The 17,116-nt window shown below is 34.8% G+C and overlaps 1 protein-coding gene across 14 annotated transcripts in view; it reads left to right on the top strand.

Annotated features, from left to right (window-relative positions):
* Positions 1-17,116, top strand: part of SLC4A10 (solute carrier family 4 member 10) — a 356,421-nt gene that overhangs the window by 306,464 nt on the left and 32,841 nt on the right. For all 14 annotated transcript variants that reach the window (XM_030796800.1, XM_030796798.1, XM_030796797.1 and 11 more), the window contains 4 exons: positions 7,485-7,590; positions 12,233-12,394; positions 13,823-13,936; positions 15,379-15,540. In XM_030796800.1, coding sequence (XP_030652660.1) covers positions 7,485-7,590; positions 12,233-12,394; positions 13,823-13,936; positions 15,379-15,540 — 544 coding nt within the window. The remainder of the gene's footprint in view (positions 1-7,484; positions 7,591-12,232; positions 12,395-13,822; positions 13,937-15,378; positions 15,541-17,116) is intronic.

Below are 17,116 nucleotides of genomic sequence, written 5' to 3'. Positions count from 1 at the left end.
ATCCATAAACACAGGATATTTTTCCTTTTATTTGTGTCCTCTACAATTATTTCATCAATGTTTTATAGTTTTCAGTGTACAGGTCTTTCACCTCCTTTGGATTAAATTTATTCCTAAGTATTTTAAATTTATTTTGGTAGCTATAGCAAATAGGATTGTTTTCTTGATTTTATTTTTCAGATAGTTTGTTGTTAGGGTATTAAAGTGCTACTGATTTTTATGTGCAAATAAGGATAATTTTCTTTCTTTCTTTCTTTCTTTCCAATTTGGATGCCTTTTATTTCTTTCTTTTGCCTAATGGCTATGACTAGAACTTCCAGTACAATGTTGACTAAAAGTGGCAAGAGTAGGCATTCTTGTCTTATTCCTGATCTTGCAGGAAAACCTTTCAACTTTTCACCATTGAGTAAGATATTAGCTGTGGGTTTATCACATGTGGTCTTTATTGTGTTGTGGTACATTCCTTCTATGTTTAATTTTTGACAGTTTCTATCATGAAAGAATGTTGACTTTTGTCAAATGCTTTTTCTATGTCTGTAGAGATGATCACATGGTTTTTGTTCTTTATTCTGTTAATGTAGTGTATCACATTTATAGATTTGTAAACGTTGAATCATCCTTGCATCCTTGGGATAAATCTCACTTGATCATGATGAATTATTCTTTTACTGTGTTGTTGCATTTAATTTGCTAGTATATTTTGAAGGTTTTTGCATTTATGTTCATCAGGGATATTGACCTATAATATTTTCTTGTAGTGTTCTTGTCTGGCTTTGGTATCATTGTAATGCTTTCCTCATAAAATGAGTTTGGATGTACTTCTCTTCTTCAATTTTTTGAAAGAGTTTCAGAGGAAATGGTATTATTAGTTCTTCATTAAATGGTTGATGATTTCAGCACTGAAGCCATCAGGTCATGGGCTTTTCTTTCTTGGGAGAGGCTTTTGGTAATTGATTCAATCTCCTTACTTATTATTGGTCTGTTCATATCCTCTATTTCTTCCTGATTCAACCTTAGTAGGTTATATGTGTCTAGGAATTTATCCATTTTTTCTAGGTTATTCAATATGTTGGATAATAATTGTTTATAGTGCTCTTTTATAATCCTTTGCATTTCTGTAGTGTGTTTTAATGTCCCCTCTTTCATTTCTGATTTTATTTATTTGAATCTTCTCTCCTTTATTCTTGGTCTAGCTCAAGATTTGTTGATTTTGTTATTATTTCGAAACACCAACCTTTCGTTGAGCTGTTCTGTTGTTAGATAGAACAGAATAGAACGTTCTATTTCAACAATAGAACGTTGAGCAGTTCTATTGTTTTTCTACTTTGTATTTCACTTATTTCTGCTCTGATTATTATTTTCCTCCTTTTAGTAACTCTGTGCTTAGTTTCTTCTTATTTTGTGTGTCCTAAGTTACAATGTTATAGGTTGTTTGAGATCTTTCTTCCTTTTTGATGTGTTTATTGCCATGAACTTTCCTCTTAGAACTCTTATTGCTGCAATCCAGAAAAGTATTTGTTTTTGGCAAGTCGTGTTTCCACTTTCATTTGTCTCAATACATTGTTAAATTTATCTTTTAACTTCCTCATTGTCCCACTGGTTGTTGAGGAGTGTGTTGTTTAATTTCCACATATTTCTGCATTTTCCAAAATTCTTCTTGTTATTGATTTCTAGTCGCATACCATTGTGTTAAAAAAAAGATACTCAATATGATTTAAAGTATCATTTCAGTTAATGATCTGGACCTTAAATGACGGCAGCATAATCAATGTTAATCACAAACCAAAGGCTATTTACTGTTGTTATTTTAATACGCAATATACTTACCAGGCCCCCCAGCACTCAGTCTGCACAGTCTAGGCCCTGCCTATCTCAGATCCATACCCCATCTCTTCCTCCACCCCTTCTGTTTCAACCAAATTAACACTGTTTGTTCTCTGTAGTTCCCCACTCTCACTGCCATGCCCACACTATGTCTCACCAAATTCTGTTCCTCTTTTAGATCTCAGTTTTCCTTGAACACCCAGACTCAAGGTGTGGATGCCTATTTGTTTATCTTTTTAGTAGCCCAGACTTCTTTATAGTACATGTTATAGATGTATTCAAATAATTGTGTAATTGGCTACTTAATATTTCTCTCCTGCATTTAAAGAAAGCCCCGAGATTATATCTATATTATCCAACTTAGCATGGTGTCTTGCATGACAATCATTAACTTTTTATTGAGTTAATTAAGCATTGTGCATAATTCCTAGATGCCTAAGCTTTCAATGTTACCAAACATGTGGAACAAAACTTACTGCAATCTAGGTTCCCCTGAAAGCATAGCCTAAGGTGGAGGCTTACTTGAAGGTTACTCTATCTTAAGGAGGAGAAGTAAAGAACAGGGAGTTATTGTTATAGACTGAATTTTTCTCCATACCCCACCCAAATTCATATGCTGAAGCCCTGTTGACTAAAGAAAAAAAAATCAAGCTTTTAAAGTATCAGGCCGGGTACGATGGCTCATGCCTGTAATCCCAGCACTTTGGGAGGCTGAAGCAAGCAGATTGCTTGAGGCCAGGAGTTAGAGACCAGCTGGCAACATGATAAAACCCCATCTGTACTAAAAATACAAAAATTAGCCAGGCATGGTGGCGATCATCTGCAGTCCTAGCTATTCGGGAAGCTGAGGCACGAGAATCACTTGAACCTGGGAGGCGGAGGTTCCAATGAACCGAGATCACGCCATTGCACTCCAGTCTGGGGGACAGAGAGAAACCCTGTCTCCAAAATAAATAAATAAATTAATTAATTAATTAAAGAAAAGTTAGCTTTATTTGGAAGTCTGAGGACTATGGACCAAGGCCTATTGCCTGGGATCAGTTCTGTTAGACCATTCCAATGCAGCAATTGAGTTCACAGTTTGAATACAAATGGTGAGGATTCATTACATGCAAAATCACATCAGAGTTTGTGTATAAGAGTTGATATTTATAGATTATTATTATAGATTATAATTATAGAGTATTATCGATAATCTATTATCGATAATAATAATCTATAACCTATAACATGCTAGGCTGCCTTCTGCTGTTGAAAATAATCCAAATATCTTGGGCATATAATTATCATTGAGAAGGGCATGATATGTACAAGATAAATATTCAGCTGGTTTCCCCATGATTGCAAACCTTTCGAGCTTATAGAAGAGAAAAAAAAAAGACAGGCAAAGCAAATATAAAAGAGATTTTGAGATAATTTGTACACTCTGAAATGAGAAAGCAAACTTAGGGCTGACACAAGAAGAACTAATTATTTTTTCTTTTTTTTTTTTTTTTTTTTTTTTTGAGACGGAGTCTCGCTCTGTTGCCCAGGCTGGAGTGCAGTGGCGCGATCTCGGCTCACTGCAAGCTCCGCCTCCCGGGTTCACGCCATTCTCCTGCCTCAGCCTCTCCGAGTAGCTGGGACTACAGGCGCCCGCCACCACGCCCGGCTAATTTTTTTTGTATTTTTAGTAGAGACGGGGTTTCACCGTGGTCTCGATCTCCTGACCTCGTGATCCGCCCGCCTCGGCCTCCCAAAGTGCTGGGATTACAAGCGTGAGCCACCGCGCCCGGCCCAGAACTAATTATTTTTTCAAGTACATTTTACTGTTATCAAAATAGTCCATACACATCCTAGGGGGAAAAAAACCCACAAATAGTACAGGAAGATTATAATTTAAAGCACCAGTTCACTCAAAGACAACATTTTTAACAATTTTTTAAATTATTTTTAGTTATCCCTCTAAATTTCTGAATAATATGCTTATATTTTTATTTCTTGTCTTAGCAATGTTGAGTGTGACAAATTTACTTTTTGCTCTTATAAATATGGATTTAGCTAATTTTATTTTTATTTTATTTTTTTGAGACCGGTCTCACTCTGTCGCCAGGCAGTGTGCAGTGATGCAATCTCTGCTCACTGCAACCTCTGTCTCCCAGGTTCAAGTGATTCTCCTGCCTCAGCCTCCTGAGTAACTGGGAGTACAGGCACTTGCCACCATGCCCCGCTAATTTTTGTATTTTTAGTAGAGATGGGGTTTCACCATGTTGGCCAGGATGGTTTCGATCTCTCGACCTTGTGATCCGCCTGCCTCTGCCTCCCAAAGTGCTGGGATTACAGATGTGAGCCACTGCACCTGTCCAGATTTAGCTAATTTTCTACACTCATCCCCAACCTTCCTCTTCACTCTACCTCCCTTTTCAATATGATAATATCACATCTTAAGTTCCATCATCCCTGTAACCTCTGTAGCTATAAGTAAATAGCCACAATTAACATATGTAGATTTCCATTTCTGATTCTATCAGCCATAGGTAACTCTCTTTACATTCTACTTTGTAAGAGGAGATGAATAATTCTCACCTTTCCTCTCAACTCTCTGTTCCTCCTTCTACCTCCCCACCCCCGACTCTATTGTAGCCGCTATTAACATACATTATTTTGTAACCATGGGTAAGTGTTAAGTAATTTGCCTAAAGATTGATTCTAAAAATTTTAAAAATATAGAAATCTTTATGTAATTATGACTCTGTAAGTATTATTTACTGTAGAACTAAATAATGTGCAATGCTTCCTTCTCCATGGCTCCAGTGTCATGACTTCTATAGCACTTTACCAATAATGTTATGAGTATATACTTCCAGAATGGTGGTAAAAGAAGCTCTGCAGACCCTCTCCCCAGTGAAACAATGTACTGGTAAAAGTAATTTTAAAAGGCAATCATGAAAAGTCTGGAAATTTTCTTAAGGGTATACAGCAAATGAAGAAACATTTATTCCAAAAAGTGTACTAAATCTTGGTAAGAACAATGAGTCCAAGGCACTTGAGTCACAACCCACTTCCCTTCCTCTCCTTCCAGCTCAGCATGACAGAATCTTAACTCTGGGCAAGAACACAGGGCTTCCTCAGCTTCCAGTTGAGGCCAACTGTATGTTCCCAAGAGGAGAAGACCCACAGCGTTTCTTGTTTCCCTTCACCCTTCCCCTCTAGAAGCTAAATTCTGGCTAGATGAATCCAAGAGATTGAGGCTCCCTTCTCTCAGCCAGCTTCTACCGGTAGGGTGGAGGGGGTTCAACCTCAGACCTGGAACACTGAGAATAGTATGGGTTCCCAATTATTAATGAGACTCTGATTATTGCCCATGCTCAGCTCCCTGCTCCTACAGCAGAGGAGTCACTTACAGAAAAACACAGTGCTGTCCCCATCCCTAGCTCTGAAGCCGCACGTCAGAGATTTTCCCCAGTGGGAGCACTGAAGCTCTTTGCAAAGGAACTGACTTTATTTGAAGCAGAGTAAAGGGAAGTTCAAGATAAAGGTATTCTCAAAAATAATGTAAGTTCTGGTGGAAAGCAAGAGGAGGTTGGTACCTTCATGAAAGAGACAAGCTAAACCAGATCAGCTAGTGTATGCGAGAGAATCAGGAAAAGAGATAGCTAAGAAGAGCCCTCCTGGGTCAGAACAAACCTCAAGCAATGACCACAGCAGGCAGGGCACTGTGGCTTACACCTGTAATCCCAGCACTTTGGGAGGCTGAGGTGGGAGGATTACTTGAGCTCAGGAGTTTGAGATTAGGCTGGGCAACATAACAAGACCCTGTCTATATTTTAAAAACAAAAAACAAAAGACTACCACAGCAGAAAGGCTGGAATTTAATTGGAGCAGAACCCCAGAGCAATTTATGTCCCAGGACATTGTAAAAAACAACAGAACAATCTAGAACAGAATAGCTGGCTATATGTGATAAGCTTAGAGCAACCACTAAGAAAATAACTCGACAAATACATAGTGAAGGAAAGAAAACAACAATGTTCCTAACATCACAATCAAATGAATTCTCCTTTTCAACATTTCACCAGACGCTCAAAATCATTCCACGTTTAAAATTTTTTTCTCTTTATAATGTCTACTGAAAAAGTAGCAAAATCTACTGAGGAGAGCTTTATTTCTAAAAGGGGGTGTCACAACCAGCAAGTGGGAAATAGAGCCTGTGGTTAAAAGTGAAAAGCAGGTGCTTCGAAGGAGGAAAAATGAGACAGGAATTCATACTGAAGGGATTGGTTTAGCATACATATTCAACCGGCTATAGGAGGAGCTATGAATATTCATGAAGGGGCACACGTGTAGTAAGCTAACATGTCTATTACATATGTCCCATGTTCACTTTGGGGTGGAAAAAACATTTAAATATACTAAAATTAAGCTCTAGATGTTAAAAGGTGAAGCAGAGGACATGAAGGGACTCAGCATACGGTCTCCGTAAACTGGCCAGAACCACTCACTCCATGTTCAGTGTTCTCTTATTGGGAAGGAATGCTAGCCAGCTGCTGTGTCGAAACTACAAAAAGCAAGGGGCAGCATAACATGGTTGGTTGAAATCAGCCATGGAGCAAGTCTTTCAAAAGAGCTTGTTTCTGTTTAACCGTTAGGAATGAAAGCCCACTGGTGGTTAGCAAGGTAGGGGGTGTAACAGGATGTGGCTGACCTACTGTTCCATCATGGACAGGAGCTCAGTTTTTAAGGTTTCTCTGGGGTCTCCAAGTGAGCCTCCCTGGGGAATCCTCCAATTTCCCTAGTAAGAGCAAGAACCATATCTGTCTATACTGCCCAACTCAGTTGTTTCTGCAATAATAGACAATAACCTTTAAAGAATGAATAAGTGGTGGTGAAATGAAACAGAGTAAGTTCCTGATGTAGAAGGCAGAAGGGAGACTGTTGCTTAGGCAGACCAAGTAGAAACTATACGATATTTTTCTATAGTAATAACCTTAGAAATGGCAATTCAGTTCTATAGTTCAATTAATATCACTAAAAGAGCTGTCCAATGAACTTACAAGTTATATGGTAGATGTGGGTTAATCTGGGAGACCAACCACCATTTATGAAATTCTTCTATACAAAAATGCTTTCTGAAGGGCAAATAGCAAGTTTACAAATGAATTTTTGGAAAACAAACTGTAAATTGAGGTTAACTTCTAAGGCTATTAATTTGTGGATATCTTTGTCTATATCTTCTTCTCATTGATATATCCTCAGGTACCTAGAGTTCTCCTTTCAACTAGCCATAATTTTGAATTATATGCCAGTTATAAATGATCTTCAGAATATGAATTAAATACCCCCTTTAATTTTAATTGATATGATTTTACAATATTAACTACATAGTAACAGTGGATTTGGATATTTATCATTTTTCTATTTGACTTATAATTTAGGGCCAAATTGGTGTCATAAGGGGCTCTGATTCCAGGAAACACTGTAGAGTAGTCTAGTATCCTAACAGTCTATCCATCTTGATTTTTGAAAATAGTCTGTTGTGGAGTAGTTTAGGATGACCTAACTCCTTGTCTGTCAAATAGAGGAATGCTGTGACTGGAGAAAATGGAGCCGTTATACATTAGTTTTCGGTACAGTCACAAAAAGCTACTTATTTCACAAAAGACACTACTTTGCCTTTTCAGGTGTAACTGTGTGGAACCGCATAATCCCAGCAATGATACATTGAAGGAATGGAGGGAATCCAACATTTCTGCCTCTGACATAATTTGGGAGAACCTAACTGTGTCAGTAAGTAAAACACTGAAAAATAAGTCATACCTAAGAGATTTTGTTGACATTTTGACTCAATTATTGCCATTACAGTAAAATTTTTTTGAATGCATGATATTATAAAACTAATAGTTGTGTTTTAATTTTAGTTTCATCATTTCAGTTGCTCATCAGTAAACTGGGGTTATCTTTCATTATTAAGGTTCTAATAGAAGACCAGAATTGCTCAAAAAGCTCACTTATACAGAATTATGTGACCGAGATGGACTGAAAGCACATTAAATATGAGTGGTGTTGACCTAAATGAAACCATATGGCAGAACTAAGTCTGCCTTCTGTGTAAAGAACTCAGAATGCTCTTACTTTACTCTGTAATGCTGCTCCAGCTGTTTCAGATCTGCTGGGAGGAAGGGGATGTTTCTAATATTCTAGTGTCAATACTAAAGTCTTCGGGAGGAACAAATATCACTTTTCTTCACAAAATTCTGGCACCTCCCTCAACAAGATCTTTCTTTTTTCCATTTTATTCTTATCTCCCACTCAAGAAAGGGCATGGCAACGTATTTTTCACCTATAACAGTTCAATCCTATGCCATTGTCTTATTTCCTTTGGCTTTTCTCTACTTTGTGATTTCTTTTTTCTCATACCTGCATTTCTCTATTTTTCTGAATCTATTATAATGTCTGTGCCTCTTTTCCTATCAATATTTACATTCTATGCTTCTGGTTCAATAAAATCTTGTAATTTGAAAATGTGTTCTACTTTAAATAAATATTAAAATCTGAGTAGCCCTACTTTCTTTTCTATTCTTCCCAGTTATAAACATTACAGGTTCAAACCTTCTGCCACTTTACCTACCCATAAAGGCTCAAGTTTTATTATGACTATCAGCACAAAACTATATGAGTTCTAGTTCATTTGATCAAATGTATACTATTTTAGTAAATGGTCCAGTTAGTGAACATAGAAATCTTCTTTGTTGTACAGATATTATAAAACTCTAAACATGATTCTTGTAAAGAGCATATGATCTATTGACTATATTCTTGATTTTCTCTATTGAACATGTTCTTTCAAAATTGAAATCAAATTACTTACTCTTTATTTAAAATTCTATCTTGGCCTACGTTTTACTACTTCTATTCTTACCCTAGTTGTGTTCTGTAGAATAAGCCTTTGGTTACTCTTAGTGTTTTCTTTTGTGATTGTTAACATTTATTCTGTTTCACCTATTTTTCCCTAGAAAAATAACATTGCCAGGCTGCTTCCACTCAAAGAGCCATTTAAACTGAACAATAAAAGAATTGATGAGCGATCAAGAAAAAAACACTATAGTTATTCAGAATTTAGACATGGGGTCATGATTAATGAAATCAGTAGTGGGTCTTCTGTCTACATTTTCTTTGGTAAACTATATTATGTTTACAGAGCCTCTTGATGTCTTCTTCAATATGAAAACCTAAATGATCCCATCTCTAAGTTATATAAGATGATAATTTACTCTATAGCTGTTTTGTATTATGTGAATAATTTAATACTGAATAATAATATTCATTCTATGTATTAGCAAATCCTGAATTTTGAGAGTTCTAAGAAGCAGACATACAGCACAGTTATCAGGCTAGCTATGAGTTAGATACCCTGAGTTTTAAGGTCAAGTAGAATAGTGAAAAATATTTTGCAATTAAAGCAAATACAGCATTGTGGGGTTGTTGGTTTTTTTTCTTTTTTTTTGTCATTTTAAAAAGTTTTGTACTAGGTATTAACATTCGAGCAGAAATTTTCATATTATTTTTCATTAGTTAAAGGCAGTTTTTGCAATGGATAATTGCTAATCTTGACCAGAAACAGTCTTTATCACCAGAGGGAATACTATACAATGAAAACAATCTTTTAATTTTTAAGTCAAAAAAAGACCATTAAAATTTTTGTCTAATTGTTATGCTGAATTTTTTCCTCAATATATTCATACTGTCATCAAAAATATTTTATTAATAAAGCACTGAACTAGTGGCTATTATAACTAATTTTGTTAAAATAGTGATATAATATTTAATTTACATATTATTTATTTGGCAGGTCCTGTAATGTTTCATTGAGTTGTTACATATCTCATGAATTATAATTTATACCTTGCCAACTCAGCAAGGGCAAAGAACTTTAGCTTTCTTTGATTCTCCCAAACTGCTCTATGCATAGTAAGTGTTAAACATTTGATAAAAGTACTTAATGTCTGTTTTGAAACAGTTTCATCTTACTATTTAATGCAAATATTTATGGCAAGCTAGAGTACTTAAGTTTGTATATATACATATATATATATATATGTCAGTATCTCAAAAATCAGCCTTTATAAGAAATCCTTAGGCAAGATTTAAAATATTCATAAGCAGTTAACCAGCAATTGGTGTTTCAGTGCCTGAATTACATATTTAGATAGTACATATACAAGGGGCAGGACACTAATGCCAACTTTAATTTCTTATTTTATCTAACTTAATTTTTGCCAACTTATAGAATTGCTGAAACTTAGAATGTGTTTGAAGAGTAATTAGTAGAAATCAGTTTGTCAACAAGCATTTTTTGAGTACCCATTGTAACTGAAACCATATGTTAGACTCAAAAGAAGAGAGCAGGATTTGGATTTGGTTTTCATTTCTAAATTTCAGGACTTATTCTGTGTGTATGTGTGCATGTATGTACGTGTGCATGTGTGTATGCCTCTGTGTGTGTATTGGGGATACAATTAGTATAAATCTGAAAATAAATGTTGAATTTAGCAGGTCACAATTTTTCTTTTTTAAAATTAGCATTTTGTTTCCTCTCAAAGAGAAAATAAATAACATTTTCAAATATGCTTTGAATTAATGTAATTAGGCAGGCCATTGGCAAATTATAGAGTGTAAGACAGCTAAGGGATCCTTCAAATGTCATCTATGTTCTTAAGAATTGAGAACAAGATCCCGCCAAAGGACTTTTATACCTGCAGAAATGACAAAAGATGCTCACAAATTTACAGATAATGTGTTTATCATGGAACTTTTAGCTCCTTTTTCTATGTAGCCATTTTGCTACCCATTATATTGCTGAATAATTGCTCTGCTAGCATTTCTGGACAGGTGCGGAAGAGGATGAAAAACACAAGGATTCATTTTTGCCACCTTATCTATTTTTACAGCATTTTGAAAGAAGAAAAATTAAAACTTTAATTAAGGCCTGGGGGATTTTTCTGTGGTTTTTCAATTAGCCAAGTTGCTGTGCTCTGTATTAGCTTAACATGAATGATTGGAATTTAACTTTGCCTATCAAGGAAGATGTTTGCAGTTAAATTAGAAAAGGAGACAGATTCTTTAAGACAATAATAAGGTGTATTAACTATATTTCTCAAGACTCTCAGGCTTAGGGTAGCCAGCAACTCCAAGTAGATTTTACTAGTTGTTTGTTTTCAGATGACAGTTTCGCTATTTGTAATTTATTCTACAATCTTTGGAATGTATTTACTTTTTGCTCTACAAAGATTTCAGGCCTAAAGTTGGGCAGACGCTGTGTTTGTGGTCAATCTATCAGTTCATATTTTTCTCCAAGATCTCTCTGCAATTCAATTTATGTTCAGGGCAAGAATATCTCAAGAACTAATGAGATCACTGGATCATTTAAGCCATTATTTCCTGTTTTGGAATGTAAAAATACTTTAGTAATCTAATTTTTACATAAGATAAACCAAAGTAAGTTTAAAATAATTTTTTTTCTTTCAAAATATTTGTTTGAAATGCTTAGTTTCGCCTGGAGGAAAAAAATTTTTTTGGCTTTGCTGCCACCTCATGGCTAAGGCAGTAATTAGAAATAGTTCTTCAGGCTCTTATAGAACTACAGTTGCAGAAGAAAAAATAACCTATGGAGAAGTCATAGTAAATATGAGCTTTGCCTTGCTCATGTAGTAATTTTATCTCATTTGTTCTTTAATCCAAGTTCGATAGTCAAATCTTTGACTTACAAGTTCATTTCAGTCATTGTATGTCCTAGTTTTCTTGTTGCCTTTCTCATCTTTCTTGGCAGCTTTTGGACTAGATAATTCTACAAAGTCATTGTTCCTCATCAATAAGCAATAATAATCTCACTGCAGAAATCGTGTTTGTATCACAGCTCTGCGGCCGCCCATCAGTGGTGAGGCCACAACAAATTATTTAACCCCTTTGTGCTTCAGTTTCCTCAGACGTGGAATATAAATAATAGCATGAACCTATTTTATGGGATTGGTGTGAAAAGTAATTTAAATGATATATTTAAATAGCTAGGCACAGTGTCTGACCTTAGTAACCAATCACTATTACATATGTCATATTTTCAATACATTTGGTGTTAGGAATTTAGTAGATATCAGATTTAATACACACTAATTAATTGGTAAATCAATTCATTTTATACATTTAAATTTAAAAAGCAGTTCATATTCAAATTTTTTATAAACCTTTGATATTGCTCACCACCCATTCAAGTTGAACTTGAAACTCATAATGTAATGCCTGCTAAATCATTGTGAGAGCCATAAAGGAAAAGCCTCAGCATCTGAACTACAATTGATCAGAAGGTGTTAGTTTTCTGCAAGAAATGTGTCTGGTTTTTTCTTAGTAGCTCCATTTGTTTTACTTCCTCTGGCAGGAATGCAAATCATTGCATGGAGAGTATGTTGGACGGGCCTGTGGCCATGATCACCCATATGTTCCAGATGTTCTATTTTGGTCTGTGATCCTGTTCTTTTCCACAGTTACTCTGTCAGCCACCCTGAAGCAGTTCAAGACTAGCAGATATTTTCCAACCAAGGTACTTAGACTATAATTTTCTTGATCTAAATGTAAAATAACATAGGACAAAAGAAAGAGTAATTGATGTAATAAAAGGAGCCATTGAAAGGCTTTTGTGTGAGTGAGCTGCCAGGTTAGTTGTGGAGTGAGATGAGGGGCTGAAGAGAAAGAATTTTGTGATGCAGGTGCTGGGATTGCATATGCAGGCTTTTCTCCTAACTGCAAACCCCACAGATCAACTCCTACTTTCCTACTGACGGTTTTGGAAATTCACAGCACACACTGCATTACTGATTGTCACTTTTTTGCCCAGTGAACAGTGGGAACTATTCCAGACTGACAGATACCTCAGAGGAGCCTATGTTACATTCTCTAATTGGGGAAGCCCCCGCAAGACTCATTGGAACAATATTCTCTTTTTCAGTGTTTAAACCGTCAGTCCCTCCCCCTAACCCACCACGTTTGCATCTGCATATTTGGAAAGGAAAGTAAACAGAGAAACAGCTTAGTTCAATATTTAACACTGCAAAGTAACACCTATAATGTCTGATTCCGCCAAAAAAATTTAAAAAAAGGAAAAGAAACAAGGAAACAAGCTTCTTAGGGATGAGCTATATAGATTATGATCAAAATTCCACTCTGGGAAAATATTTCAAGAACTGTTCCTTCCGAAGGGGGGCTTCTTTTTTTGTCACCACTTTCTTCTCTAAGGTGGAAGATTCATTTATTTCCCCAAAAAACTTAGTCTGATTAATACAAAAACATTTTTCTGAGCTGAAACAATAATCTTAAGCATTTTGTGTGTGCTTGTGTGTATGTCATAAAGGCATCTTAAAATAAACTAGATCTGGATAATAATTGTATGTGAATATTTGCTCAGAATTGGCTTTATAAATGAGAAATGGCTTTAAAAATTGGCTCACATAGAATAAATTTTAAATTTGCCCACTCTGTTGTGTACATTCCCAACTGTCATGCTTATATTCTAGATAAACTAAAACATTATGTTTCTTTGATAAGAACAGATAATTTTATTTTATGATGCTTCAAGTTTATCATATTAAAATGTTACCTGTGTGAAAGAGATCCCTAAAATCCAGCCAAATTCTGCCCATGCTACCTTATTCTGCATTCTGAATATTCACATGCACGGGTTCATCATAAAGTTAGATTTTAAATAAACATTGAAAACAGCACAACCACGATGTAGCTATTCCATAATGCCTCATTCTGGAAAGGTTGAGTGTGTACCAATCTTAACGACAGTGATACATAAATATATATTCAGGTTCTGACAGAGCTAATGGTAATCTTATAGTATGCATAAAATATAATATTATGATATTATGTCATAAAGTGTTTATAAAGTGTGACTCTAGATTATGTTCCTGAGTATTCCTTGATATTTATAGCTACTTTAAGTGACAAGTGTTTTCATTATTTTTAGGTTCGATCCATAGTGAGTGACTTTGCTGTCTTTCTTACAATTCTGTGTATGGTTTTAATTGACTATGCCATTGGGATCCCATCTCCAAAACTACAAGTTCCAAGTGTTTTCAAGGTGAATTTATCATAGTACTTACTATCTCTCTCCCTCTTCCCATCTCTCTCAGTCTAATCTTCATTTAGATGATACCTATAACTCTAGTACTTAGGATTTTCATGAAAATATAAAGAATTTAGATTAGAAGACCAGTAAATGAAATGCACACAGCATGGCTAAAATTTGGGTCTAATATTTAAAAAATAAGAATTACAAAATACAAATAATTATAAATATAAAACTTGCTTGAAAAAAATTTCCTGTCAATTCTGCCAGTTGAAATACCTATATATAACATTCTTAAAAGATAAGGAAGCATTTGAAACTAAGAGAAAAGGATTATCTTGGCAGAATTGTACACTGAATAAGGCTTGAAAAACAGATAAAAATAGATTGGGAATAGAATTCTGACCGTGTTACTAATGGGGTACAGTTTGAATATTCCTTATCCAAAGTGCTTGGGATCGGAAGTGTTTCAGAGTTCATTTTTTTTTTCAAATTTTGAAATATTTGCAAACACATAACGAGATATGTTGGCGGTGGGGCCTAAGTCTAAACACAAAATTTATTTATGTTTCATATATACCTTATACATATAACCTGAAGGTAATTTTATACGCTATTCTTAATAATATATGTGACCTATCACATGAAGTGAGGTGTGACTTTTCCACGTGTGGCATCATGTGAGCACTCAAAAGTTTCAGATTTTGGATCATTTCAGATTTCAGCTTTTCAAATTAGGGGCGCCCCTTTGTTTTCTCTGTCAAACAGGGCTGGAGACTTCTATATAGGGCTCTTGTCAGGATGAAATTTTGAGAATCATCTCAGACAGCAGCCATGTTTGGAACCCTTCCCTGAGCCTCTGCTGTGACCAAGTATCTTTTTTATCATTTTCACTCAATAGCCTCTGCACATCAAAAATAATAGTTACAATACCATAATGATGTATTTTGTTTAGATGTCTGTCTCTGATTCTAAACCGAAAGAAGCCTCTGATTTATCTTTGCATCTCAGTTCTAGCACAGTGGTCGATGTGTCAATGTGCTATTTGTAAATTTCAATACATTTTCCAATAGTAAATAGTAAATATTAAAATTATTTTATTTAATACAGGTATTGATTAATAACACACATTTTTCAACAAGCCTGGCAGAGTTTAAATCCCATCTCTACCACATACTAGCTTTGGGATCTTGGGCAAGTTACTGGATCTCTCTATGCCTCAATTTTCTTATCTGTGTCATCTTTAGAGTGTTGTGAAGAAAAAAAAATGAGTTAAAATATTTAAAGCACTTAAAATGGTTTTAAGTGCTTTATGAGTATTATTATTATTTATTATAGGCCACTTAGCTCCTCTGTTTGTAATTAGGGCTTTCCTGGTAGCATCTGTAAGACTTAATTTGATCAAGTATTCATTAATCCAGTTCATAACTATGCACATTCTTTACTTTATACAGCCCACTAGAGATGATCGTGGCTGGTTTGTTACGCCTTTAGGTCCAAACCCATGGTGGACAGTAATAGCTGCTATAATTCCAGCTCTGCTTTGTACTATTCTAATTTTTATGGACCAACAGATTACAGCTGTCATCATCAACAGAAAAGAGCATAAGCTAAAGGTATATTTTAACATCCATTTTAATGTAAATAATTATGACAACTGATATCAACTGATGTTCATTTGACTTCTCCTGTATTCTGTATTCATTTGCACAGTGAAATATATAAAATAATGTTTTCAGATGTATAATTTTTATTGTCTTACAAGATACTTGGTCTTAAAATGAGATGAGAATTTATTTATTTGTAGCGCTTGGCTGAGCTCACATCTGAGAACTCACCTCCAAGGCATAAAACAAAAAAACTGTCAAAGTTTTAACTTTACCATATTTAACATATTTTAATGAAATAACAATCTGTTCTGGTGAAGTACAACCATACCAACTCGTCTTACATCTGAGACTCCTCTATTCCTCTATTTAACCCTAAGTGTATCTATTACATTGAATTCATTGTCAGAATAAATTACAACTTCAACTATTTCTCACTTTCTTTAATTATTTTTCTGTCTGCCTATAACAACAAAATCCAGACATAAACGTCACAGTTTAGAAGTGACATCTTTGAGTTTTATTGCAGATTTCACTGTCTCTTTTATAAAAAGAATAACGATAGATGTGTCTTAGTTGCATTCTGACTTTGCCATTTTGCAATTGTGAATAATCAAAATTGTTCACTGGTATGCAATTTGCCTGAGATATGTAATGTAAGCACTATCACTTACTTACAGGAATATGTTAAACAAAATTGATGAAATCATTAAATGGTTAAAAATAATCTGCATCAAACCTTGTAAAAACAGAACATGCACAATCTTGTTTTTGTTTTGGTATCATGGGGAAATTGCCAGTTATTTTCACATAAGCCAGTTATTTTCCTTTAAGCTCTAGGAGAAAAAATCATTGTCAGAACAAACAGAAAATATGCTTTATAGAATTTTTTTATAAGAATGTTAGAAAGATGGAAAAAAATCTCTGATTAAACTCTGATGCAATATATTGGGTTAGTGCAAAAGTAATTGCGGTTTTTGCCATTACTTTTAATAATAATAATTACATAAATGTAAGAAAGCACACTTATTTGCAATAAATCTTATGAAGAAGGAATTTTGAGTATATGGTGGAGAGAATTTGTGTCTATCTTAAAGCAAAGGACATTCTTCATTCTCTTTGTAGAACGTAACTTAAGAATTCTCACAACTTTATGTATTTTATTAAATGATACATTTTTAAAAATCAACTAAAAAACCTGTTTTACGAAGAAAGTAAGCCATATAATTATTATTTATCTTTCAAAAAAGATTTTTTTAGCCTTTATAATTAGGCAGAAATTCTAGTGTGTTCACTGAAAAATTATCCTTTGTAAGGGCCATCAGTTAAATGGATTCAGGCAGCATTTTTTTATTATTGTAAGTGGAATCATATTAAAACAAAGTGTGGAAGTGAAATGTGTGCTGAGATTGATATTACCTTCCTGGCCATTCTGAATCTTTGCCCTTTCCTGGGCCTTCAACCTTATAAATCACACGACACTTGTTCTTACTCCTTGTTCTTCATGAGCCCTTGACATTCACAGCCTTTCTAAAGCTCCACATTGACAAATACACTAATTTCCCCCTTCACATATGCTGTGGAA

The sequence above is a fragment of the Nomascus leucogenys genome, chromosome 17, assembly GCF_006542625.1.
Source record: "Nomascus leucogenys isolate Asia chromosome 17, Asia_NLE_v1, whole genome shotgun sequence".
NCBI lineage: Eukaryota > Metazoa > Chordata > Mammalia > Primates > Hylobatidae > Nomascus > Nomascus leucogenys.
The sequence above is the reverse complement of the archived record's forward strand: the minus strand, read 5'-3'. Positions and strand labels throughout refer to the sequence as shown.